The sequence below is a fragment of the Euleptes europaea genome, chromosome 15, assembly GCF_029931775.1.
Source record: "Euleptes europaea isolate rEulEur1 chromosome 15, rEulEur1.hap1, whole genome shotgun sequence".
Lineage (NCBI taxonomy): Eukaryota > Metazoa > Chordata > Lepidosauria > Squamata > Sphaerodactylidae > Euleptes > Euleptes europaea.
This window is the reverse complement of record NC_079326.1, coordinates 37,769,821-37,796,684: the sequence shown is the minus strand read 5'-3', so window position 1 is coordinate 37,796,684 and position 26,864 is coordinate 37,769,821. Positions and strand designations below refer to the sequence as shown.

General features: G+C 43.1%; 1 protein-coding gene across 1 annotated transcript in view; it reads left to right on the top strand.

Annotated features, from left to right (window-relative positions):
* The window catches only part of LRP2 (LDL receptor related protein 2), a 181,593-nt gene that overhangs the window by 46,526 nt on the left and 108,203 nt on the right, over nucleotides 1-26,864 (top strand). The window contains exons 5-19 of the mRNA XM_056861187.1: nucleotides 3,408-3,518; nucleotides 3,625-3,738; nucleotides 4,603-4,719; nucleotides 5,811-5,954; nucleotides 6,824-6,943; nucleotides 9,500-9,628; nucleotides 10,910-11,079; nucleotides 13,028-13,251; nucleotides 14,374-14,580; nucleotides 17,338-17,540; nucleotides 19,852-19,992; nucleotides 22,634-22,837; nucleotides 23,538-23,730; nucleotides 25,270-25,395; nucleotides 26,626-26,756. Coding sequence (XP_056717165.1) covers nucleotides 3,408-3,518; nucleotides 3,625-3,738; nucleotides 4,603-4,719; nucleotides 5,811-5,954; nucleotides 6,824-6,943; nucleotides 9,500-9,628; nucleotides 10,910-11,079; nucleotides 13,028-13,251; nucleotides 14,374-14,580; nucleotides 17,338-17,540; nucleotides 19,852-19,992; nucleotides 22,634-22,837; nucleotides 23,538-23,730; nucleotides 25,270-25,395; nucleotides 26,626-26,756 — 2,334 coding nt within the window. The remainder of the gene's footprint in view (nucleotides 1-3,407; nucleotides 3,519-3,624; nucleotides 3,739-4,602; nucleotides 4,720-5,810; nucleotides 5,955-6,823; nucleotides 6,944-9,499; nucleotides 9,629-10,909; nucleotides 11,080-13,027; nucleotides 13,252-14,373; nucleotides 14,581-17,337; nucleotides 17,541-19,851; nucleotides 19,993-22,633; nucleotides 22,838-23,537; nucleotides 23,731-25,269; nucleotides 25,396-26,625; nucleotides 26,757-26,864) is intronic.

The window sequence follows — 26,864 nt, the reverse complement described above, 5'->3', positions numbered from 1 at the left end:
ATTAACTCCAAGAAAGTTTCTCATAACAAAGCAAATGTATAGGCTGACAGATTCAGCAGTTCTGTGACCAGATACATTTTACTGCAGAATTTAGAGAGGTCCTCCTTAGATTTCCTGCAAGATCTGACTGGGGACATTACACCAGGCACTGATCTGTGAAGTACTAAAACTAGGTTAACTCTTCTTTGAATTAGGGATAAGTAGGTCTGCTGCATTCTGTTCCTTGAACGTTTTCTATGGCCTACATTCCATTTTCCTATATTCTGGTTTACCTAGAATTTCTAAACTTTATCCTAGAATCCAAGCAGATGCAGTTTGATGCAGCTTCTGTTGCATCCTTTCCCTCTTTACATTGGTGATGCAGATCTGTGCACTGATAAAACAAAAACGTTATTTTGATTTGGTTGTAATGCACCATGATTCATTTGTGCAACGTTTTCTTGGGTACACACGCATTGGTGATAGCACAAAAAGAATATAGATGTACTCATCATGTTCGATTCCTTCATAATATTATTTGTAATAGGGCTTAATGCTATAGGGTATGGTGCATAAGCAGGAAATTCTTCTGTTCAGATGTTGTCCTCCTTTGAGATTGTCCTTAGAAGGTACTCTCAAATGGACTTGGTCTTATATGCTCTATATATTGGTCTCATATGTTCCCTGCCTCTCCCTCTTCCCCAAAGACGAACATGTATGTTTTAATTGGAGGGATTAACAGTGGTTTCCTAAGCAGAGTTACATCCTTCTAAGTACATTGAAGTCAACGAGTTCAGAAGGATGTAATTCTGTTTAAGATGGCACTGAAATTCACATGAAGTCTCAGAGCAGTATTTAGGAGTGAGCCCCATGGCTCAGAGTAGTAAGGTTCAGTACTGCAGTCAAAGCTCTGCTCGCGACCTGAGTTCGATCCCATCGGAAGTCAGTTTCAGGTAGCCGGCTCAAGGTTCACTCAGCCTTCTATCCTTCCATCCATCCTTCTGAGATCGGTTAAGTGAGTACCCAGCTTGCTGGGGGTAAAGTGTAGACGACTAGGGAAGGCAATGGCAAACCACCCCGTAAACATAGTCTGCCTAGTAAAGTTGTGATGTGACATGACCCCATGGGTCAGTAATGACCCAGTGCTTGCACAGGGGACTTCTATTTACCTTAACTATATTTAGAGAGCTTTTATGCTGTCTACCTTGTTGTGACATCTGTCTTAGCTAAAGCAACATCTAGAATAATAATCTGTTACCTGTCTGAAAAATATTGGAATATCTCTCTCTTTCCTAATGAAAGATTTACACTGTACTGTGCTCATGGATGATATGCAGTTAAAATATGGTGGTAGCAAATTTAGAACCTACTACCTGTCTCATTGTGTGTGTGTGAGGTTGGAGCTGGGCCCTAAATCCTGCATTACACTGGAATAAAAGGCTCAGGAAAGTAATGAATGGAAACCTGGAAGACAAATACAAATCCTATCAAATATCTAAGCTGGAGGCGAATTATGGCCCAGTTTAACCTTCTACAAGGCTCTTTGGTACACACGTACCACAGAAAGTTAGCAGCATTTTATTCTCATTAAATCAGCTATGCAGCTAACTTAATACAATGAGACATGGCTAATTTTCTCTGCATTGTGGCCATTAGCCTCTATGCGAGTAGAGTTTGCCCCATTCACATTAGTGAATACCATATATACCCATGTATAAGCCGACCTGCGTATAAGCCGAGGTGCCTAATTTCTCCCCAAAAATGGGGAAAAATTAGGCACCCGCGTATAAGCCGAGGGTCGGCTTATAACCCCCCCCCCCGCAGGCTTACCTGACAGGGCTCCCGGCAAAGGCGGTGGTGGCGGCGGCGGGCTTCCAGGGCGGGGGGAGCCAGGCGCGCCCGGCGGCAGCGGCCGCGCGGCCTTCTAGAGGCCGCAGCAGGCTTCCCCCGGCCCTTCCAGGGCAGGGGGAGCCAGGTGCGCCCGGCGGCGGTGGCCGCGCGGCCTTCTAGAGGCCGCAGCAGGCTTCCCCCAGCCCTTCCAGGGCGGGGGGAGCCAGGCGCGCCCGGTTGCAGGCTTCCCCCGGCCCTTCCAGGGTGGGGGCAGCCGGGCGCGCCTGGTGGCGGTGGCCGCACGGCCTTGCAGCGGCCGCAGAAGGCCCTCACAGGGCGCTCCTGGCCGGGGGAAGCCGCATGGGCCAGGCAACGGTGGCGGCGGCGATGGCGGCGGCGGTAAGTTGCCCCCTCCCTCCTCCCTCCTCCCTGCTCCCCCCTCCCCTCCCGTATTGACCCGTGTATAAGCCGAGGCCGGCTTTTTCAGCCCTTCTTTTGGTCTGAAAAACTCGGCTTATACGCGAGTATATACGGTATGTGTACAGTGGAGAAGGGGCACACCATGTTGTCACATAGTACTGCATGTGTACTGGACTGGAGCTGCTGGATTGCAGGTAATAAACTGGCATAGAGTAAGAAATCTATGACTCTGACCCAGAGAAAGTTAGTTATGCCTGGATCTTGATGAATTCAGTGGGACAAATTGCTTACTCAAGCCCCCTTGATTTCAGCAGCATTTAAGCCCAAAGGGTATGTCTTTGATCACAGCCCATATCAGTTATGAGATGAGCTAGGATTGAAGGTTTGAAGGGAAGGAAGCTTCAGTAGCGAGTAGAGCAGGATTATGTAGGCAACAACAACAGTGACTTAAATATAACAGTGCTTTGACAGGATTATTCTTCAAATGATCTGTTACCTGTGTCACAGATACTTATAAGCATTTACTGCAGAAAGATCAATTGATGGCTTGACAGTCCAAAAGTGTAGTGAAGAAACTGATGAAAGACTGATTTGAGAATAGGAATTTCATTGTTTTCATAAAGCAGTAAAGAAGGAGACGGTCGTTCCAGATACAGATTGGGAGTCCGTAATATTACTCTAAGTGCGATGCTTTGAGTCTAATATGGCAAGAGACTTAAATGTCCTATGAAAGAACTGAATACTATGCACAGACTCTTCTGAGATCAAATGACTGATGAAGCCTATGGCGGAAAGGGACTCCTGATCTGTATCCGGAACGACGGTCTCCTTCTTTGTTCTCTTTTGGACCTTTTTGATCCACTTTAGATCATTGTTCAGCATCCACACTTACCTGACTACCAGTACTCTTCATATTTTGTTGGGTTTCTTATTTACCCCCATGTGAGTTTGGACTGTAATGTTTGTTTACATGTGTGCCTAGACACTATATAGATTGCTATACATTGTAGTACTTCGTGTATGTTTCTTGTTTATTTCATTATGTATTGTTCCATTCTTTAGCCTGGTGGTGTTTTTTTCGTTCAAACGTAACTGTAATGATGCCAAATCAAGTAAGATGATGCCATGTATTGTTTGTCTTCCTGGCACTTTAGAAGAAATACCTTTTCTCCTTGTAGAGTATCCCACGTGTGATCAGCTGTCTTGTTCCAATGGAGCATGCTTTAATGCAAGCCAACATTGCGACGGCAGAGTGGACTGCAGAGATGGTTCTGATGAGACCAACTGCAGTAAGTACTGCTTTTCCACTCCCCAGAACGGATGCTACCCGTTCATCAGCTGATGGGTGGAATTTTGTTTCCAGAACATGCTCAGGTTCTTATTCCTTCTTTTCAGCGCATGGCTGCTCCAACACCCAGTTTCAGTGTGGGAATGGAGAATGTATCCCTCGAGCCTTTGTCTGTGACCACGACGACGACTGTGGCGACAGGACCGATGAACACTCTTGCAGTATGGTGGCTTCCACTTGGGTTTCTTTCTCTGCTTTTCGGTCCACTCCTCAACTGTCCTAGAATACCAGGACAGCTTACCTTCAGTAGCTCTACTTGCTTTCTTGCTCCCCCCCCCTTTTGGCCAAGCATTTAAAACTTTGAATGTTAGTTACCTGTCATAGGCACTGGAAAGCACTTTTAAGATCTGTTGTGTATGAGTTTCTATTAGCCGCTTACACACAATGGTCAACCATCTTGGAAATACTGCCAATGAACATGACGGCCAAGCTTCAGTAGCTGTTAAACAGGGAAAACAGGCTAAAGTTGCGATTCCGCAGGATTGGGCTCTTAGGGTGCTCCAGAGGTTCTGGACCAAGGCGACCCAGGTTGCGGTCCACCGAATTACGTTTGGTTCCTCCTTTCGTAGGCGGTTGGTGAGGGGGCTTGCTCTAGACATGAAGTGGGGTATGAACTTACTATAATATCCCACTAGCCCCCAAAACCAGTGAACTATTTCTTGGTTCGAGCGGTTGGGGACCATTCCAAGCTAGTCACTTTCTTGGGTAGGGGTCTCAGCTGACCTTTCCCTACTATGTTAAAATATTAGGGGACATGTGTCTTTTACCCATATTGAGGCAGAGTTAATTTGCACATGGAACATTTCGAACTGGTAGGCACACTGAACATTGTTGCTGTGAACCTGAATGTTCCTAGATGAGGAAACATGAGCATCTCCATGTTAATAAGCCTTAATAAGGGAATGCAGGTCCCATCAGTGTCAAGTAGTTCTGTTCCCATGTTCAGGTGTTGAGGGCTGAAAGAGAGCTAAAAAGTTGGCATCGTGACTTTGGTAATAGGCGCATGTGTTTTTCCTCTTCCTCAGCATATGCATCCTGCAAAGGGAATTTCTTCACATGCCCAAGTGGTCGCTGCATTCATCAGAGCTGGATCTGTGATGGAGACGATGACTGCGAAGATAATACTGATGAGATTGGATGTGGTAAAGAATAAAATGTCATAAGCTGCAAATAAGATCTTATTAATCCTTCTAGTGAAGCTTTTAGCCAGTGTGGTATAGTGGTTAAGAGCAGCGGACTCTAATCTGGTGAACCGGGTTTGTTTCCCCATTCCTCCACATGAAGTCTGCTGAGTCACAAGTTCTCTCAGAACTCTCTCAGCCCCACCTACCTCACAAGGTGTCTGTTGTGGGGAAGGGAAGGTGATTGTAAGCTGGTTTGTTTCTTCCTTAAGTGGTAGAGAAAGTCAGCATATAAAAACCAACTCCTCTTCTTCTTTTCTCCCAAGTGAGCACCCAGAACTGCTTTCAATATTGTACTTTCATCCTTCATGTCATCCTCACTGGTTGGCTTCTGAGATCTGATGAGATCAGGCTAGCAATACTCTTTTGTTTCTTTCCAGAGGAAACAGGGACACTTACAACATTACATTTTTAAAATGTCAACTTTGCAATCTTACTAACACTTTCCTGGTTTTAAGCCCCATTGAATAGACCCAAGTAGGATTCTGAGCAGATGTGCTTAGGATTGCTCTCAAAGATACTTAAGTTTATAGCTTAAAATATAGGGTATGAATGTGATTGATTTGTGCTTGGAAACATATCCAAGCATAAAGCTACACTCATTAAGGAACTTTGATTGGACTGAATATGCATTGGGAGGGACTGTGGCTCAGTAGTAGAGCATTGCTTGGCATGCAGAAGGTCCCAGGTTCAATCCCCGGCATCTCCAGTTAAAGGGACTAGGCAAGTAGGTGATGTGAAAGACTTCATCCTGAGACCATGGAGATCCACTGCCAGTCAGAGTAGACAATATTGACTTTGATGGACCAAGGGTCTGATTCAGTATGAGGCAGCTTCATGTGTTCATGCACCTCTTGGCAAAGCCAGCATCGCCTTTGCATACTATATGAGATAGAAGATGAGATTTTTTCCCAAATGTCTTTTGAAGGAGCAAGGAGAGGCAGAGAAATTTAAGCTGCCCGCTATAATCTGTCATAGCTGTATTCTATAATTGGAGTTAATTAAATACTGTTTGAGAATGGCGCTCAGTGAATTTTGTTCTGTTCTTGTAGAAAGTGATCATCGTGATTGCTACCCAGGTGAATGGGCCTGCCCTGTATCAGGGCAATGTATCCCAGTGGGTAAATTCTGTGATGGGACTCCAGACTGTCCTGGTGGAGAAGATGAAACAAACATAACAGCGGGCAGACACTGCAGTGAGTATGGAACACTGGAATGGCCATGTGGGCCACTCTTAAGTGCCTTTGAGATCACAGCGTTGAAAACAGGAAAAAGCACTTTTTAATCATGGCAAGAATAAACCAGATGATTGTCACAACAGTAGCGGCCAAGTGTTGTTGAACTTGCATGAACGGTGGCTGATTTTGTAATTGTTTTCCCATACGTGTTTAGAAATGGAGAATCTTCTTTTAAAAATAGTTCTAGGTATTTCAAGATGTGTTAATGAGTAGTAAAGTGCATTGGCCAATATGTTTATCTGGACCATCATACTCCCAGTTTCTGTGCTTAACAGTGCAGTTCTAAACACACACACCCTTAAACCCGTTGACTTCAGTAGAATGGTTAGCATTACGCTGCAGTTCTTGAAACTGGCTGTTGTCTCGAGGGTAGGGTGGCACAGTGAGGAGGGTGACTCACTCATTCCCAGAGATTAGTGGTTCAGGAGGCAATAGGGATTGTCACTAGATGGGTCCCAGTTGTCCCCCAAGGCAATGCCAGAGAGGCTCAGCTTGGACCTGGCTGGGGGTGTCACAGGAAGAAGCAATGAGTATACTTTGTTTGGGATGAAAAAGTAGCTTGAACCAACACTGATGGTCATATCTGTTGGCTGAGCTGCTGTAAGACTCATGATGCAAAGTTGCCTGATTTTCCAGTGATGTCTTGACATTGCCTGTACATTGAGGTTGCCCGATTGTAAGCTTCGTACTGTCACGGTGATTGTGTGTTTGGACTTCACATTAGTACAGTAATGTTGGCTGAAACCATAATTGTGTATCCCAGTCCTTTGATCAAAACCGTAGCCGTTCCACCCTGGTAGGATTCAAGCTGTGTATTCTTTTTGTAGACATATCTCGCTGTGCGGTCTTGAGTTGCCAGTACCGTTGTCACTCTTCCCCTTCTGGAGGGGCATGCTATTGCCCTGCAGGATATGTAATCAGCATCAATGACAGTCGTACCTGCATTGGTAAGTGGAGAACATTGGGATATACGTTTGCTGGGCTCTAAACTTCTTTCCCTGCAATTGTCAAGGATATTAAACTTAGGAACTTTGCATCTTCTAAAGCAGAGGTTCCCAAAGTGGGCAGAACCACCCCCTAGGGGCGATGGGATTACCTAGGGGGGGCACTAAGAGGTAAGGGGGCAGCAGAGGGGCGCTAGAGGTGGGCTCCTTCAACTGTGTTGTTCACTTATTTACAATAGATCAAGCTCTGGCATCATGCTGGCAAATTTGGTGGAAACTATCAGAATTTTTTTCCAGACTTTGGAGAGCTGGTATCACTGGATCATCAATTTTGTTAAATAAATTTCAACTAAAAAGTTTTAATTTGATTTTGGATAGATGTGCAATTAATTGTTAGTGTTTTGAAATTTTATTGTCCTTATCTTCTTTAGTGCGTCATGCAAACCCCTATTTTGAATAATGCTTTTTCTAGGATAGGGTAGGGGGCGCTGGGGTTGAGTTTGTGGAACCAAGGGGGTGGTGGCCCGAAAAGTTTGGGAACCACAGTTCTAAAGTATACAAAAGGTTTTCATCCATGGGTATTAAGGAAAAATGTTCCAGTTGTCAGAGAATGCATGCTTATGTTTAGGTTTAAAATTCTATATGTTTTATAGTTTTATTTTAGAGTTTTCACATTGTTTTCATGTGTACCATTATCAGGTCAAGAATTCCTGTAATTGTACTTTGAAACTTTGACAGAAGGGCCAATCCTGGTGGGGCAAATTTCTGTTCAGTGTGAATGCTGTGAAGCTGAACTTTGGGATGCAGTAGAACTTTTGTTTTGGTGGAGGAGACTTGAGATCCAGAGTCGCTCACTGAAACAACAAAGGAGACATCTTTCATTCCTTGAACTGCTCTTCATTTGTAGTTAGGCTGATAATGTACAACAATGAAGTTTTTGTTTTTTGAATGACAGCGTTAGAAGTTATTTTTTCCAGGGAGTTGAATTTTTCATCCGCAAAAAAATTCAAGCACTCTTAAGCTGGATTCAGACACCACAAACAATCAGGAGTTTGTTTATGATTTGCAAAACCCTCCCACCCCCAACGTGGCACACTGAGATTGAAGACAAAAGTCTTCCACTAATGCTGAATGGAGGTGTCTTAACAAATTGAAGATAGTTGCTTCCCAGTAAACGTATGTAGGAGAGCAATCCTAAGTAGGTCTCCTCAGAATCCTACTCAGGTCTGTTCAGTGGGGCATATTCCTAGGAATAGGGTTCTTAAGATGGTACTGTAAGAACCCCTCCCACCAAGAAACAGACACTTCAGTTTGTTAAGGCACCGCATTTGGACATAATAGAAAAATGGATTTTGATTAAATACATGGCATCTTCAATCTTGGCACGCCGTGCAAGGAGGGGGGAGGATGGTGTGCAGAAGCCCAGCGTGTCCACTGTGAACAAGCTCCAATTTCAGAAGGGAGCTTTGACTCTTGAAAGATTATACCTGGGAAATCTTCTTGATCTTTAAGGTGCTACTGGACTCGAATCAAACTGCAGTTTGTTCATGATGTCCCGAGTGCAACCATGGTGCCAGGGGAAAAGGATCTTCTCCCTGACATGAGCATTCTATGTTCAGAGTGTTTTGTTTTAGAGGAGCGCTCAGCTACATGAGCCCCCATTTGCAGTCTGATGTGGTATAACCCAGACAGGTTTATCATCTCTGTGCTGGTTTGCTCTTTTTGTTTGCCATAGCTAGAGAGCAACGGAAAAGTAACTTGCCTGCAAAGTGATCCAGTTTCCGTTGGCCTTATGTTTACTGAGGTGAAGGCGTTTAATCTGCTAATGCCAAAAGCCGAGTCCAAATTAGCGTCGGTAATCTTCTGGCTGCTCCGAGCCTTTGGATGAGAGCGTTAGAGACAGTCTGATGTCTGAAGACAAGCTGTTAGGCTATTTGCTTTGCTTTCAGATGGTTGCAACTACCCACAAATTTGTTTTTTGTCCTTGTGATAAAAATACTCATAATAATTTAGAGAGTTGATTAGACACATCCATTCCAGTTAGACAAGATGCTCAGGATTATCTTGCAGCTATTTGCGTTATGGCCTCTGACACTGGAAGAAAGGCACTTTTCATAAATCACACAAGTCAGACCAAGCAACTCTGTTTAGCATAGACTTGCCATGTTTTTATTTCGTGAAATAAGCAGTCTTCATGCCCAGGATTGGATTGGGTAAGCTCTTGAATAGCATGGAGATAAAATTTATTTAGATTTCTTTCCCAGTGTGTCACAAGGGCTCTGGGAAGATTCTAATTAGTCTTAAGTTTTTTTCCTTACTGTACAATCAGCCAGTGTAGCCCCACCCCCCCATCTGTGAATACATATGAAGAACTTTTTGGAGCAAGAAAGAAGGAAGGATTTTGCAAATGGTGTCTTATAGAGAAGAAAAGTAAAGTTTTTGTTTGGCTTTTCAAAAAGAAAACCAGTATCAGCCAGGACTCTGCACGATGGAAAATGATTCATTCCCATGGGATACGTGTGTCCAGTAATGTTTGCAACCCTTTCCATTCTTCCCCAGACTTTGACGATTGCAAGATGTGGGGTGTCTGTGACCAAGGATGCGAAGATCGTGTCGGTCACCATCAGTGTCACTGCACAGAAGGATATGTCCTCGAGCATCACCGCCACTGCCGAGCCAATACCTCATGTAAGTCAGACGCTCCAGAAGCTGAATTTTCCTCCAGCGATACTTTAAAAGCTCACATTATCTTGTCAAACTGCAGCCGCTTAAAAAGAAAGCCAATTATATGCTTGCGATGAATAGAATGCCCTTGAGTATAATGCAGGCGTGCTTAAAACTCTGCAGTGCCTCCCAGAGTTCTGTTGTCAATGCCTTTTCCCCTCATCTTTTTGGTTTCAGCCAATTGTTGCTCAGATCCTAAAAAAACACAAGCAGAGTCACACTAGGAAAGGCCATTGCCCTGCCCCCTCCCCATGTGGACTTTTTCACCTCCTGAAGGTACAGTGTAAGGGGCAAGTTGGGACTTTAAAGTGGGGTGGGGTGGGAGTGGGGTGAGGGGCAGTATCGGCAAAAATTGCCTTCTCGTCCACCCCAAATGGAAAAGCCGATCTGTCGGAGGAGGAACTGCTGCAGTACGAATTGATTGGCGCCCTAGGATCCAAGCCAGTACATGTCCCCTGGTTTTCCTGTCAAACTAACTTCTTTTGGTTTGCTTAAAGGGGATGGTATAACTTTACACTAGTTGATTGTGATACTAAGCAAAATCTGCCCTGAGTTAAGCACTTCTAAGCATCGTTGACTTTGACGTGCGAGACTGAAGTATGATTGTAACACCGCCATTGAAGTGAACAGGAAAAGGGAGTTGGGAAAAGGGAGTGTGAGGGCTCATGAGTAGATGGCACTCCGTCTATCTGGGATGGTCGTCCTCTTCCACCGATCTCACAGCTTTGGGAGGGACGCACATGGAGCGGCGAGGGAGGTAGGGGACACCCGCCTAGCCAGCCAGATCAGCCGAATCAACCCTGGCGATCAATGAGGTGACAGATGTCGCAGCCAGATCGCCCTCACATCCAATCGCCATCACATGGCAGAAGGCCGTGCAGGCGGGTGGGAAGCTGCATGGATTGGTGGGTTAGAAGGGAGGCGTGAGCAGGGGGCCTGGTGGTAAGAATAGAGGGGGCCTCCGCGTGTTCTCGGTCCAGGCCCCACCCAAAACCTAAAACTAGATTTTAAACGGTTTATGCAGAAGGTATATTTTTATATTTCATAGTTTTGTCATGCACAGTTAACTATCTGTTCCCTACTGGACATCCTGTTTATAAGCTGTGAATTCCATCTGGCTAACCATCATTTGATTGCAGGCCCTCCAAAACCTCGGCAGCTGGGGTCAACAGAAACACACCAAATCACTTGTTAACTCTCTTTAGGGTCTAGCAGACATTATATCTGTGTCTTCTGTACTTTCAGCGGGATTTGCTTCAGTTATTTTTTCCAACGGCCGAGATTTGCTGGTTGGAGACGTTCATGGAAGGAGCTTTCGAACCCTGGTACAGTCTCGGAATCGTGGAGTGGCTGTTGGCGTGGACTTCCACTTTCGGCTGCGTAGGGTATTTTGGACCGATACAGTGCAAGATAAAGTAAGTCAAGCAAAATGGCATTTTTGGAAGTAGAAGGATCCAAGAGCAAGGATGTGTTGATAACCTTTCGTTTCTGTGAACAGATGCATGGCCTTTCTTTGTTTTCCAACAAAAGCGAACTTTGAGATGGTCTTGCGATAATTACCACATTTTGCAAGCTATGCTCTTACATGTAATACATCAAACAAAGCATGTCATTATATGGCACTCTCTTGAGCAACTCTGGATATTATTGGAAATGGAGTCCAAAAACCTAATTAAGAGAAATTGTAGACATTCTTTCAAACCTGGATGTATTTCTCTTTGTAATTTCTTGACATTTGATCGTTTCAAATGTGAAAGTTCTGTGTTCTCCAAGAAGATAAAAATCAGATAAAGTATATTACAGATAATTGAGCACTGGGTAAGCAATATTGACAGCGTTATGTACGATGTGCCAATATTTTGTTCATTTCTTGGTTTTAATCTTTGAATCTCTTTGCTGTTGCTCTGTGGGGTGAGGGGTGAGTTTCCTCTCTGCTTATTAACTTGTATGGCACTCTGAGTTCTCTTCAGGATTACGGGGGCAAGGTATCCTACCATAACAGATCTTGTTTCTGCCTTGTGAGTCGTGGTGAAGACTGCACTGTTGGTGCTTGTGTGGCCTGCCAGAGTGGTGTGCCAGAAATTTACACAGAAGCCATGGGTAGAAATCTAGACTTAAAACCTCTCTTTGGGGAAAGTTACAAACGTTTCATTAAACAAGTCTCAGCACCGAAATATCAAGGCTAAATTTGAGTCTTTGGGGTATGTTGGTGAATTAAGCGCTGTTTACGGGAACTTATGGGAAGTGCAATAATAAGGTCTGTTAAGATTGCATGAGAGAGGAAAAAAAACTTATTTCTTTGGGGAACACCCGCTCAGTGGCCTCTGTTATCACTAAGACCGGGGCGGGGGCATGTACACAGTCTTTAAAGTAATGGCTGGGGCAGTTCTTACCTACCATAATCAATGCAACTAAATAATGGTTCACAATGGATAGAACTGTAAATAAATTAAATTTGATAAATTTAATTGAACTTTCTTAATATGGTCAATGACCAGCAAGAAATTGTTAAACAGAGGAGAAATAAACCTTGTGCAGACTTCCTGGTAGAACAAACAACAAATCAGAATGTGTTCTGAGGTTTCAGTATCGCCTGACCCACAAGGGCTGCTATAGGAACCTTTCTGCTATAGGGACCTTCTTATATCTTCCTTCCTATTCCGCCGATGGTAGGACCTGGCATCTGGCGAGGGTGAAAGCTTTCCTGTGGTTAAGGAAGTTCAATTAAACCAAGGTAGCCAACTAGTGATACTATCAACCAGTTTAGTTTTCAAGGTCTTCTTAATTTAATTACATCTGCTTTTAGATTAAAACAAATGCTTCCCCTCCCCACACATTTGGGGGACCTTGAAGCTAAGGTTTGATTATTTCATCTCCCCCCCCCACCCCCAAGACCCTTCAGGATCTAGGTGTTTGGGAGCATGCAGTGGGCTTTGTACATTCTCTCTTCTTCTTATTTACTGAACCAATTCCTCAGCTTCTTCCATGTTTTGCTTTAATCACAGCTTCCAACCATGGTTAATGGTAGACAGATTCCGTCTCAACCAGAGTTTACAAAAACCGTACTCTGGGTAAAGGGGGAAGTCATGAGTAATGCTGAACTGCAATGCTGGGTTATGGTTAAAGCAAAGCTTGAAAGGAAACTGAGAATTAGCGCAGGAGTATGGAAAAAAGGAGAGGGAAGAATGTGAAGCCCATGGCATGTTCCATATCACTTAACTAAGGTTAAGAGATTGGGAACATTACATTCAAGCAAATGTTTTTCCTAAAGATAACAGAAATTTTGTGCATAAATTTCTTAACATTGAGATACCATATGAATATCCAAAGATCCCATCCTTCTAATTCAAATTTTATTTCCAGGTTTTTTCAGTTGCCATTGATGGCTCTGATATGCGTGAAGTTTTAAATGTTTCAGTTGACACACCTGAAAATCTTGCTGTGGACTGGATTAACAATAAGCTGTACATAGTGGAGACGAGTGTCAACAGAATCGACATGGTCAATTTAGATGGAACCAATCGTGTAACACTTATTGCAGAAAGTTTGGGAAACCCTAGAGGAGTTGCTGTAGATCCTACTGTTGGGTGAGTAATACCACTGGTTAAAACAGAATCCCTTTTACTCACAAGCCAGGTCATAAACATATAACTGGGTCTTTCCCTTTGAGGCACTGGGGTCTGTTATCTTTATCTTTCTGTGTTCATTTCTGCTGACATTGATCTCAGGAGCAACAGGACTGAGTTTGGGTCTAGACTTTTTTCTTTGTCAAATTTAGAGGAGAGACGCATTTGCAACTCCTTAATATAGGTGTAAAATAAAGCTGTAGTGAGGGTTGGCAGCTGCTTTAAACTTTCTGCAGGTCCGGATCCAGGGACAAATGGCCCTGAATATGAAAATGGAGATAGTGTCTTGCAGTTATATCTTGATTCAAGGGGTATTTTTATTTTTACAAAGGTTCAGAGCCTAGTTCTTACCCATTGGCATGGATACAGAGTTGTCAAATGAACCGGACATTTCATTTGATACTTGCTTTTCTGCCTTAGTAGATATAGCCTGCAACTCAGCTGATTGCCTTTGATGCAACAGCTTGCCTTATATTAATCACCTGCTCTTGGAATAGATTTGGGGTCTATTTGTCGTTGCTGGGGTTTCATTGTATATTAAGCCCACATGTATGGCAGAGGCATCGGGTCCGCATGAAAACACCGTAGAGATCTTCTGATTGCTTTAGGGAATCCATGCGATGAAACTGTGTATATGTTATCTTACCCAGCCAGCTGCTCTGCAGCAACCACCATTTGAAGCATTATCTGATTGAGGGTGCAGGACATGAATTGTTCTTTCATATTCTCTGTGTCTTGGAAATTTCTTACTTGCCAAGGGCAGAATCGTTCCTTGAACATGACATCAAGGATGGGCAGCAGATCGTGTAAAAAATGGTGATAATTTCCAAGGTGGACACAGTGTTTATATAAGCCTTATAGATATTCCCTGCTGGGTGAAATTCTAAGTAAGCAATTTATATACTGTCATGTATCTGTAAGTCCAGTTGGACTAAATCACATTTATGAGGTTAGAATTGTGTAGATAACTGATTTTAAAATGTGTAGAGATGTTGACTTTAAATGATGAACAATTTGAAAAAAATATTATGTCTGTAAAGATATTTAATAGAATAATTTTTGTGTTTGTTTTCTCTTTTATAGTTATTTATTTTTCTCAGATTGGGATAGTCTTTCTGGCGATCCTAAAGTGGAAAGAGCCTTCATGGATGGAACAAACCGTCTAGACTTGGTTAAAACAAAATTAGGCTGGCCGGCTGGGATAACCTTAGATATTATATCAAAGAGAGTTTACTGGGTGGATAGCCGATTTGATTACATCGAAACTGTGACTTACGATGGGTTGCAAAGGTGCTAAGAAGTATTCATTCGTACATTTTACAATCTGTTTAATTGTTCTGTAGTTTGTGTGTGTGTTAAGTGCCGTCAAGTCGCTTCCGACTCGTGGCGACCCTATAGTCCTCCAAAATGTCCTATCTTTGACAGCCTTGCTCAGATCTTGCAAATTGAGGGCTGTGGCTTCCTTTATTGAGTCAATCCATCTCTTGTTGGGTCTTCCTCTTTTCCTGCTGCCCTCAACTTTTCCTAGCATGACTATATTTTCCAGTGACTCTTGTCTTCTCTTAGTGACCAAAGTACGACAACCTCAGTTTACTCATTTTAGCTTCTAGGGTCAGGCTTGATTTGATCTATAACCCATTGATTTGTTTCTTTGACAGTCTGTAGTTTGCTCAGATTTAAAAAAAAACTTTTAAAAATGAGTTTGTGTATTGTTGTGCTGCAGTGTGGATTTTCATTTAGTCTGCAGAAAACTGTTCTTCAGTGGTAAATTTTTGAAATTTTGTTATGATTTTTCACATTTTACCTACCGGTACTATGTCTAGATTATTTCTTACCATTATTTGATTTACTTCATTTATGGTCTGCCTTTCTTACTGAGACCCAATGCAAATTACATGCTTAAGAACAATGTCATGAGGACAGCATATTACAATTAAAAGGCAGACTGTGCAATTATTACTTTATTTACTTGATTTATAGTCTGCCTTTTTCACCAGGACCCAAGGTGGATTACAGTTTATAAAAAACTGCAATAAGGACAGTATAGTACAATTAAAAGGCAGATTACACAATTAAAGACCACTCAATAAGGACACTATCTTACAATTTAAAGTAATGGGAACAAAAATAATATTATACAATGCAATGGAACTAGACTGCAGGGTTAAGAACAACACACTCCAAATTGTGTGAATATGCAATGAACAGTCTCATGAACTGCTTAATGTCTGGGTACAATAGCAGGTCACATTATTAGCGGAAGAGTAGAAGGACATACCTGCTGCATGTGTCATTCCATATATTACTTACAGGAGAAGGGAATATTTCTGTTGCATGTATGTTTGGTAGGAAAAGGGTATCTGTGCTGCAAATATTGTACCCTGCAATGGGACCACCTCTACATAGTTGCTGGGACTTGGCACCTTCTGTCTGCTTCCTGCTCACTTTTCTGTTTTCCTTTGCAGCAGAAAACATCTTTTTAATGTGATTCTGATATCTTTGCTCTGCCTTGTAATCTGTACTTTTCAAGGCCTTTTAGTAAACCAGGAATGCAAACAGTTGGAATAATCTTTTTTTCTCTTTTTCTCTTAAGATAAAAGCCCTATGACTTATTATGTAGCGTTATTTTCAGCGAGCATTTTTTTTTTTTGAAAGGGTTCTCATTTTCTCCTGTAAAAACAAGAAAACACAGCATAGGCAGCTTGTTAGAATAGCACAAACAAATATCCCTTTATGTCTGGAAGCTGATATATTACAGTTACACTTCTTCTGTGAGGTACTGTTGTTTCATTAAGAATACCGCAGTTAAGATGAGGGTTACAAAATTAATTCCCCACCCCAAATCGGCCCTGTGCACAATTACCAAGGACCCCCATTTAATGGATCTAAACTCCTAAGTAGAGCCCCGTGGCGCAGAGTGGTAAGCTGCAGTACTGCAGTCCAAGCTCTGCTCACGACCTGAGTTCGATCCCGACGGAAGTCGGTTTCAGGTAGCCGGCTCAAGGTTGACTCAGCCTTCCATCCTTCCGAGGTCGGTAAAATGAGGACCCAGCTTGCTGGGGGTAAAGGGAAGATGACTGGGGAAGGCACTGGCAAGCTACCCCGCAAACAAAGTCTGCCTAGTAAACGTCGGGATGTGACGTCACCCCATGGGTCAGGAATGACCCGGTGCTTGCACAGGGGACCTTTACTTTTTTTACCTTTTAACTCCTAAGTAAGCGTATTTAGGATTGCAGAGACCTGTGCAATCCCGACACTGTTTTCTTCTTGGCACCTCTCTTTGCATTGCCAATTTTTTTTCTCTCTCTTTTTGCTCCTTACTTGATTTTCTTTCTGAGATGGTCAGTGTACACATTGGTATAGAATCCTATAGGGCAGCCGCAGAGGGCCGCAATGGTTTGAATCAAAACTGACCTCCCTGTTCCTGCTTACTATGTAGTTAAGCCTGGCTCATCTGCCCCACCCGCCTTTCTCTCCTGACTGATGGTTTAAATATGTTTCCTTCTTGCCTCTGGATCTGATTGTGTGGGACTTGTGGATTTTATGAGAAATTTTAAATAGTAATTTATGTGTATTAAGATGATTGTTTCATTGACTGTGCATGTTGTTGTTTGTATTGGTTGTAAGCTGCCCCAAGCCCGACCATGGTTGGGGAAGGGCAGGATAGAAATTTAAATAAATAAATAAAATTTTATGTGGTCTCTGGACTTTCCTCCGCTAGGTTTCTTAACTGCACCAGGTTTTCCCCTCCCTTATACACAGTATCATCTGCCAGTCATTGGTTTCTTAGTTTTTCTTGAAGTTTTTCCTTTTTATTCCAGACCACCTTTGTACTAATCTGAAAAAACACAGGAAAAACTCTGAAAACAAATGAGAGAGCAATTGCTGGCAAATGATGCTATAATGTGTAAGGAAGGGGGGATGATGCTTCTTAGCTGCAGCAAAAACCTGGTGGAGAAAAGTCCTCCGTTTCAAAGGCAACAAGGAACAGAGATTTTGTAGGCCTATAGAACCATAAAACAACAATTTTTTAAATCTTTTGAACAGGAGAACGATCGCTCACGGAGGATCGCTGATCCCACATCCCTATGGAATAAGCCTTTTTGAACACAGTGTATATTTTACTGACTGGACAAAGATGGCGGTGTTGAAGGCTAATAAATTTGCTGAATCTAATCCACAAGTTATTTATCAGTCGTCGCTACGTCCATATGGAGTGACAGTTTATCACGCTCTGAGGCAGCCTCATGGTAAGTCAACCGAGAGAGCCAGTGGATATAATCCTCTTTAAACTTGCGGTAGGTGAGATCACATATCCTATTGATAGTTTTCCTAAGTTGTGAGCACTACACTGTGAATGAACAAGCATGGACTGGGCCAGACATTCCTTCTGTCCCTCCTGGGTAATCTGTACTGTTAAAGCTGTGATACCCATGAGCTTTTTGGGCGATCCTTGTACATGGCTACAGGCATGAGATCCACCCTTTCACATGAGATTTTGGCTGGTCTTTGAAAAATATATTGAAAATTAGGATTAAAAGGACATTTATGTCAGTGGTATTCACTCTGCAGCTCATGAAGACCCATGTTCATAATTAAGGTAAAGGTAGTCACCTGTGAAAGCACCAGGTCATTCCTGACCCATGGGGTGACGTCACATCCCGACATTTACTAGGGAGACTATGTTTATGGGGTGGCTTGCCATTGCCTTCCCCCTTCGTCTACATTTTACCCCTAGCAAGCTGGGTACTCATTTTACCGACCTTGGAAGGATGGAAGGCTGAGTCATCCTTGAGCCGGCTATCTGAAACCCACTTCCGTTGGGATCAAACTCAGGTCGTGAGCAGAGCTTGGACTGCAGAACTGCAGCTTACCACTCTGCGCCACGGGGCTCTCTGTTCATAATTACCATCACCCAAAAGAGCCACATATACTTCATGAGGCCTGTACCTCAGGAAGGCTTGTAGCTTACCATCAAGGTGGGAACCACCTGATGACCGCAAGCCCCGATGAGCACGGGCCTCACCCACTTTCCTGAAACATGAGTCACATGCCACACTGGGGAGATGGTGCTCAGAAGAGCCACAGGTGGCATATTAAAGAGCCATATGTGGCTCCCAAGCTACTGAATGAGTATTGCTGGTTTATATTAATGAAGTGCTTCTACCTTTGTGAAATGCGGTAGCTACTCTTAAAAGTTCAGAAACCCTATTAGTTTTAGTTGGATCAGAATGGATGAATGTGTTCTACATGAATGTAAGACTTATCTGTAATATCTGTGTAATGAAACATAGCCAGGATCCAAGCCCAAATGAAGCAGTTTTAAATCCTGTTGTTTTTGGTGGAGAGCAGAACTGAGAATGTGATGCAAATACAGAACGTAGTTTGAAAACAAAAAGTTCATTTTAAACCAAAAGCCTACGTGTGTAATTTACCAAATATCTTTTGCTGTACTCAGATTATTTTGAGAGTGGTTTTAATCCAGAAACAAAAGCCATGTAAGGGTTCTCTAGAATTCTTAATCAAACTGGATGTTAAAAAATAAAAATTAGGGGATGAGAGATAGAAGAACAGTTGGTTTTTATGTGCGGATTTTCTCTACCTTTTAAGGAGAATCAAACCGGCTTACAATCTCCTTCCTTTCTTCTCCCCACAACAGACACCTTGTGAGGTAGGTGAGGCTGAGAGAGCTTGAAGAGAACTGTGACTAGCCCAAGGTCTCCCAGCTGACTTCTTGTGTGGGAGTGGAGAAACCAACCTGGTTCACCAGATTAGAATCCGCCACTCATGTGGAGGAGCGGGGGATCAAACCTGGTTCTCCGGAGTAGAGTCCACCACTCTTAACCACGACACCAAGCTGGCTGACACAGATGTTTCAGGCCATGATGTCAAGGCTACTTGTCTGTGTCTTGTGGGTTGTGCTGCAGGCTTGGTTAGAAAAGGTGGTGCTGCGTGCTATCAGTTGTACCATAGCCTTCTCGGATGAAGGAGATAATAGCAGCCTCCATTGATGAAAATATAAAATCCAGTAGTTGATCAAACATTTTTCTAGGACCGCATGGAAGACATAGGCCTCCTAAAAGGAGGCTGAGAGCATCCTAGAAAGCTCATGTGCCACTTGACCCAAGCCCCAGTCTAGCACAACCTAATATCATCATGGCTGTGCCACATTCTACACAAGGTGGGGACAAGAAGCTTTAACTATGCAGTCTAAGACATTGCTCTCTTTCCCCCTGCACTGTTTATTCTGACATCCAACTTGAAGAGTTCTGCAGAACTTGAAAGTAAGCATGCTATTCTGTGGTATTTTGGTTGGTTCTAATACAAGGCATTACAAATCTTTTTGTTTGGGGGCATTTATTTGGATTGCTACCTACAATCTGTATCAAATGATTTTACTGAAAGTTGAAAAATAGTGTTTTCTAGAAGGCATTCCGAATCTGGCATGAGTGGAGTCAAATGGCCCTTGGATCTGTATGCATTTAGGAAAAAATACTGGTGAAATAAAACAACAGCAAAGTGATAATGCATGATAATTTTACAACTGGTATTGCTTTTCAGTAAGGAACCCCTGCAGTAATGAAAATGGGGGATGCGAACAGATCTGCGTCCTCAGCCACAAAACAGATAACGATGGTCTTGGCTACCGTTGCAAATGCATGCTTGGCTTTGACTTGCACCCAGATGGCCGGCGTTGCATTGGTAAGGACGTGTATTGACTTTTAATAGGTCTTCCATGGTTGATTGCGTAGCTACCTTTTCTACCCAGCTTCAGTAAATGGAAGCCTCAGAATGGCTTCACATCATTATGAGAAGTCGCAAAGTGTGAATGAAACTACTGTATCTTACCACCGGGTGGGGGCAATATGTATATCACATGACATTCTCAGAAAACTGACGTTTGGAAGGAAGACACAGATGTGTAGCCTGTTAGAGCATGTGTGTCTCCTGTATTTGCAGATGTGTCTCCTCCTTTCAGATCCTATAATATTCACTGTGAGGCTAACAGTTAAAACTCTGGAAATATATCTGATACATACAGTTTGAAATGGTCCTCAGTGCCATATAATTTATGCATTGGTCCAATGGAAATAACAGGGATCACAGAATTCGCATCTAGATTGGGTTTATTAGTTTACATGTGTCAAACTCTTTAGCTCAAGTTCCCATAAAAGTAGTACTTTTTTAAAAAGTAGCATTTGTGGCTTTTTAAAACTTTAATTGAGAAGTTACCTTGGTCATATGTTATAAAAATGTTCAGAATTACCAGAAGCGGATGCATTTTTACAGGTCCTAAACAGAGTTACACTCTTCAAAGTCCATTGAAGGGTGTAATTTGGTTTAGGATTGCACTGCTAATGCTAGTTTTCATAGATGATATTTTAGGAGATTTCAGTAGAGATGAGTCTTTTTTTCTTAACCATCAAGTCACAGCTGACTTCTGGCTGACTTCTAGTTTCAAGGCAAGAGACGTTCAGAGAAGGGTTGTCTGCCCCCACATCATGCCCCTGGTATTCCTTGGAGGTCTCCCATGCAAGTGCTTTCCAGGGTCAAGGCTGAGAGTGTGTGACTGGCCGAAGGTCACCCAGCAAGTTTCCATGGCAGAGTGGGGATTTGAACCGGGGTTTCCCAGATCCTAGTCCAACGCCTTAACCACTATACCACCCTGGCTCTCTAGAGATGACTAGGTGAACAATTCCCCCCCACCAACTCTCTCATTGGTTAATGAGAGTCAGTGAGGTATAGCCATTAGAGTGTCTGATTGAGACTCGAGAGACCAGATTTGAAATTCTTGCGTAGCTCACCTGGTAACTGTGGATAAGTCATATCAGCCTAATTCACAGAGCTGCTGTGGGGATAAAATGGAGGAGTGAAACATGTCCACTATCCTGTGCTTGGAGGAAAGGAGGGAGTTGTTTAAGCAATAGTTGTCAGATCTCATACACCATCTCGAGTGGGAGACATTATAGACAGTGCGCCCAATCCAGAGAAAGTCAGCTGTGCCTCAGTCCCAAGGAAATTTGTTAGAAGAAGACGAGTTTGTTTTTTTACATGCCTATTTTCTCTACCACTAAAGGAAGAATCAAACCGGCTTACAATCACCTTCCTTTCCCCTCCCCACAGCAGACACCCTGTGAGGTGGGTGGGGCTTAGAGAGTTCTAAGAGAGATGTGACTAGCCCAAGATCACCCAGCTGGCTTCATGTGGGGGAGTGGGGAAACCAATCTGGTTCACCAGATTAGCATCTGCTGTTCAAGTGGAGGAGTGGGGAATCAAACCCGGTTCTCCAGATTAGAGTCCACCGCTCCAAACCACCGCTCTTAACCACTACACCACACTGGTTAGCTTTAAACACACAACTGAACATTGAGTCTCATTAGTTTCAGGAGGATATCAATATGCATTTGGTTCTATTGTCTGCTATAGGAAGTAAATTTTCTTGGCTGGGTTACACTCCTAATTTTCTTGGCCTTTGTTACGCTCCTATACATTATACGCCTTAATGTAATTCTTCACATCTGATTCCCCCTTTGATTGTTAATGCAGTCTGTCTTCTTTCCCATATAAATTTTTGTGGCATGCACAGTTGTTTTCTCTAGATTAAATTAAAAATGAAAAAAGGCAATTGTTTCAGATTTATCAGTAACAGAAAGCTCACTGAGATCCCCTGTAGTTACAGCAGCTAGAGTTGTGAACTAGGATTGGGGCCGTGAAGCTCACTTGGTGGCTGAACAAGGGCCAGTTATTCTTTCTGAGCCTAACTTACCTTATGGGTCTGTTGTGAAGGTAAAATAGGCAGCAGAGAACCATGTGAGCCACCCTGAGTACCTTAGAACAAAGCTTCTTTGGGGTCGCGTAACTGAATGTGTGGGTCGAGTAACTGAATGTGGGGGTTGTGAATTTTTTTAAATTTTAAGATAAATTTCTTTATGATTTATTAGTAAATGTTTGATTTGTATACATATTTTATATACCTATATACCCTGGCCCTGACCTGGATGGCCTAGGCTAGCCTGATCTCGTCAGATCTCAGAAGCTAAGCAGTGTCGGCCCTGGTTAGTATTTGGATGGGTGACCACCAAGGAATACCAGGTTGCTGTGCAGTGGAAGGCACTGGCCTCTGTCAGTCTCTTGCCATGAAAACCTCAAAAGGGGTCGCCGTAAGTCAGCTGCGACTTGACGTCACTTTACACACACACACGTACACCCTGGGTCGCGTAAACATTTCTCGGGCAAAAAGGGATCGTGAGTGGAAAAAGTTTAAGAAGTCCTGCCTTAGAAGACGAGCAGGATAAACGTCCGCTGAACAGATAAATTCTACCTTTGTTCTTTTCTCTTCCAGCTGTGCAACAGTTTCTGCTCTTTTCATCCCAGCTAGCCATACGCGGGATCCCGTTCAATCTCTCCTCCCAGGAAGATGTCATCATTCCTATCACAGGGAGCCCTTCTTACTTTATTGGAATTGACTTCTGTGCACAGGAGGACACCATCTTTTTTTCGGACACTACTAAAGACATCATTTATAAACAGAAGACAGATGGGACAGGTGAGATGCACATCTCCCAGTTTTGAGTTCTTGGTCTGTCAGTCTCAATATCTTGAAATAAGGGAAAAAATAGGTAATTGTGTCTATATAACATTTCACAGTTGTGCAAAGGATCCAGTTCTGTCTCTTTCTATATTGAATGGAAATCATAGAATCATAGAGTTGGAAGGGTCCACCAGGGTCCTCTAGTCCAGCCCTGCACAATGCAGGAAATTCACAACTACCTCCCCCCCCAAACCCCCAGTGACCCCTACTCCATGCCCAGAAGATGGCCAAGATGCCCTCTCTCTCATGAACTGCCTAAGGTCATAGAATCAGCATTGCTGACAGATGGCCATCTAACCTCGTCTTGAAAACCTCCAGGGAAGAAGCACTTACCACCTTCCGAGGAAGTCTGTTCCACCGAGGAACCGCTCTAACTGTTAAAAAATTCTTCCTAATGTCTAGATGGAAACTCTTTTGATTTAATTTCAACCCATTGGTTCTGGTCCGACCTTCTGGGGCAACAGAAAACAACTTGGCACCCTCCTCTATATGACAGCCCTTCAATCACTCAGGTCCCTCACGTTGGAAATACAGAGGGGAAAAAGTTCAGTGGACACGTTAAGAACTACACAAAAGGAAAAGTAATTTTTAAAAGGTGCCTTATGAGCACCCTAGTTCATTTTCCATTATTTTTTATATTTTTCCTAAATCCTAGGCAGAGAAATCCTTGCAGCTAATCGCGTGGAAGGAGTTGAAGACTTAGCTTTCGATTGGGTCTCAAAGAATCTCTACTGGACAGACCCTCGATATAGGAGCATTAGTGTGATGAGGGTGGCTGATAAATCAAGACGAGCCATTGTCCAGAATTTGAATAACCCTCGTTCAATAGTTGTCCATCCTGTTATTGGGTAAGTCTGAATGACACATTCAAAAATATCACAAGCTAGAACCATTGTGTAGCACCATCATAATATAGTGCAGGTAGGGCATTGTTTGTTTTTACTGCTCCCCCATCTCAAACTGCATGGAAAGCTAGTCTGTTAGCGAGAAGATTTCTAGCATAGCTTGCCTTAAATGCAGTTACCCGTTGTTCGAGGAGGGTTTTCGAATGCTGAATTCATCTGCTGGTACACTCCCAAGAGGGATGCACCACCTTCTATTTTTAAATGTGCAGATTGGATACAATCTTATACTTCCTCCCCCAACTCTGTACTGATTTTATATTTTATATATACTTCCTAATGCCCAGGCTAGCCTGATCTCATCAGATCTCAGAAGCTAAGCAGGGTCAGCCCTGGTCAGTATTTGGATGGGAGACCACCAAGGAATACCAGGGTTGCTGTGCAGTGGAAGGCACTGGCAAACCACCTCTGTTAGTCTCTTGCCATGAAAACCCCCAAAAAGGGGTCGCCATAAGTCGGCTGTGACTTGACGGCACTTTACACACACACAATAGCCTCTTTTGCAGTCTAAAGTGTTGCCTTTTATGAAACCATCAGGTTTTTCCTATTGTCCTGGCTCCAGTTCCAGCACTAGAGCAAAACACAAGGTGGTACAGAAGCAACATGAAAGGAATTGTTTAAAAAAAGAAGTATTTGTTCCCTTCTTTTCTGGTGGAGAGGAACGACGATGACTGAAAACACTTACAGCGTAGGCGATACTGTTATCTGTGCAGTGTTATCTGTCTAAATAGCTCTATTTGAGGAGTGTTAGAGCGTGCCGTTAGCTTGCATATAATTTTCAGTTCTGAGAACCAGGCTAGACTTGATGTTTTCTTGTGGAGAAATAACCCCCCCAATAATAAAGTGAACTGTGACTCAAAAACTGTACAATGGTTACATTGAAAAGGACAAAACCAGCTGGAGGCTTGCGCTTTTAAAAAGAGATAAGATGGTAAGGTGAATGGAAAGAAGACAACAGGAGGAGAGAAAGAAAGAAAAGGAGAGGCAGATATTTGGGAGAGGAGGTACATTTTCAAATGCTGTTTAGACATTGTAAAGGGAGGGACAGATGTTGGGAGGTTGGGAGTTCCGGAGAAGCAAGACAGCAGAAGATAGAGGATTGTTGTGAAATAGATAACAATTTCATTGCCTTGGCATTCAAAGTCTGTGCAGATCTCATTACCCATCTCATGATCCCATCCTATTGACTGCATTGACTTATGCTGTGTAATTTGGCTTGAGTCTTAGTAATGAAGACCTAGGTTTGAGTCCAGTAGCACCATAGAGACCAACAAGATTTTGGGGTTATGAGCTTTTGAGAGTCAAAGCTCCCTTTGTCAGGTATCTGACAAGGAGAATAATGTTGCCCACAGGCATAAGTCTTAAATCTTGGTTATTTGGATTGGCAGGGTTGGTTGGTTTACACAGAGAGTCAGTTCCAAGGGCAAAACTAAAAAAAAAATGATATTAATTTATACTTTCTTCACATTTTGCTTTCATTTTCAGGTATATATTCTGGACAGACTGGTTCCGCCCTGCTAAGATCATGAGAGCTTGGAGTGATGGATCCCATGCTTTATCAATCGTGAACACAACACTTGGTTGGCCGAATGGCTTGGCTATTGACTGGAGGTAAGACAAAAATATCAAGGCTGGGAGTTTTTGTGCAGTTGTTCAGCAGCCAGTGAACATTATGGAACTAATTTTTTCCCACAACAGCAAATACATCAAGAACTTTGACTTTTCTTGTGAAACTAATTTTTTTTAGTACTTTATCAAAGGTAGATCTAACTCAGCACTCAAGATCTTCTGTGGAAATGCTATTAAGTTGCTTCCGACATGGTGACCCAATGAATTCATTTACTCCAAAACATCCTATCATTAACAGCCTTGCTCAAGTCTTGCAAACTGAGGGCCATGGCTTCCTTTATAGAGTCCATCCATCTTACGTTGGATCTCCCTCTTTTGTTGCTGCCTTCAACTTTTCCAGACACTCAAGATCTTAGGGAAAATTCTTTCAGAATGTTCTGAAGGACGCAGGGGCGGGCCGGCCATTTAAGTGACAGGGAAACTTCCAGGTGGGCCCCTGCCTTACAAGACTGTTGGCAGCCAGGTACAAGCAGAACCAAGCTCCAGCAGTTCTGCCAGCCCAGCACCTCAAGGGCTGCTTGGCTCATGCCTTTTGGCAGCAATGATACTTATTAGTTGCCCCCACTTGTACTTCCACCATATTGTGGATGGAAGCAGTGCCCTTTGTTGGTGCAGCTGAGTGGCATTCTTGTAGCACCATGGAGGGTCCCTCATCTGGACTTATTCCAGGGCCGCTTTAACACCCCCCCTCCCCAGTCTGCCCCTAAAAGAACAGAATCTTACAGATTTTACTATGGCTGAGCCAAAACTGGAGAGGCATTTTTAATGAAAGCTTTCCTCAGTCGTGTAAATCGTTGCCCTGCATGCAATTTTTTTCAGGGGTGTTGAGGGGTTTGGGGTGAAGAGTGATTGCCTATCCAGAATAAGGATAATGCTGATCCGGAAAGCATTACTCTTACTGTGAATTGGCTTTGTCATGATGTCACATGGCCAAATTTGATTGGCTGTATTGCTTAGTAATGTTAGTGATCAGTGGATGAATTAAGAGAACATTCTTATCCCATGTTATTTTTTTTTATGGCAGCGGGGAGGAGGAAGATGTTTATTGCACTTCTACTTACAGTCTCCCAAACTCTGCCCTTGAAAAGGCTCCACTGAGATGTATAAATCCTGAACTGGAATGCTTTTGGAGGATTATGTCCTCATTTTGTTTGCTGACAACATTTGGGGCTCTCTGTAAACATTTAAATAAAACATTGTCATCTCTTTCAGTTCCTTAAGGCTTTATTGGGTGGATGCCTTTTTTGATAAAATTGAGCACAGTACCTTTGATGGGTTAGACAGGAGGTCACTCGAACGCATTAATCAGATGACGCATCCATTCGGCCTCACTATTTTTGGAGGTGAGTGTGGAGTAAAACATGTTTACTCATTGACTTTCATTTCTCTCGATGTGACACTTTCTGGCACCTTGTCGGAAGATGGATCATGGTGTTTTGAAATCCATCTTT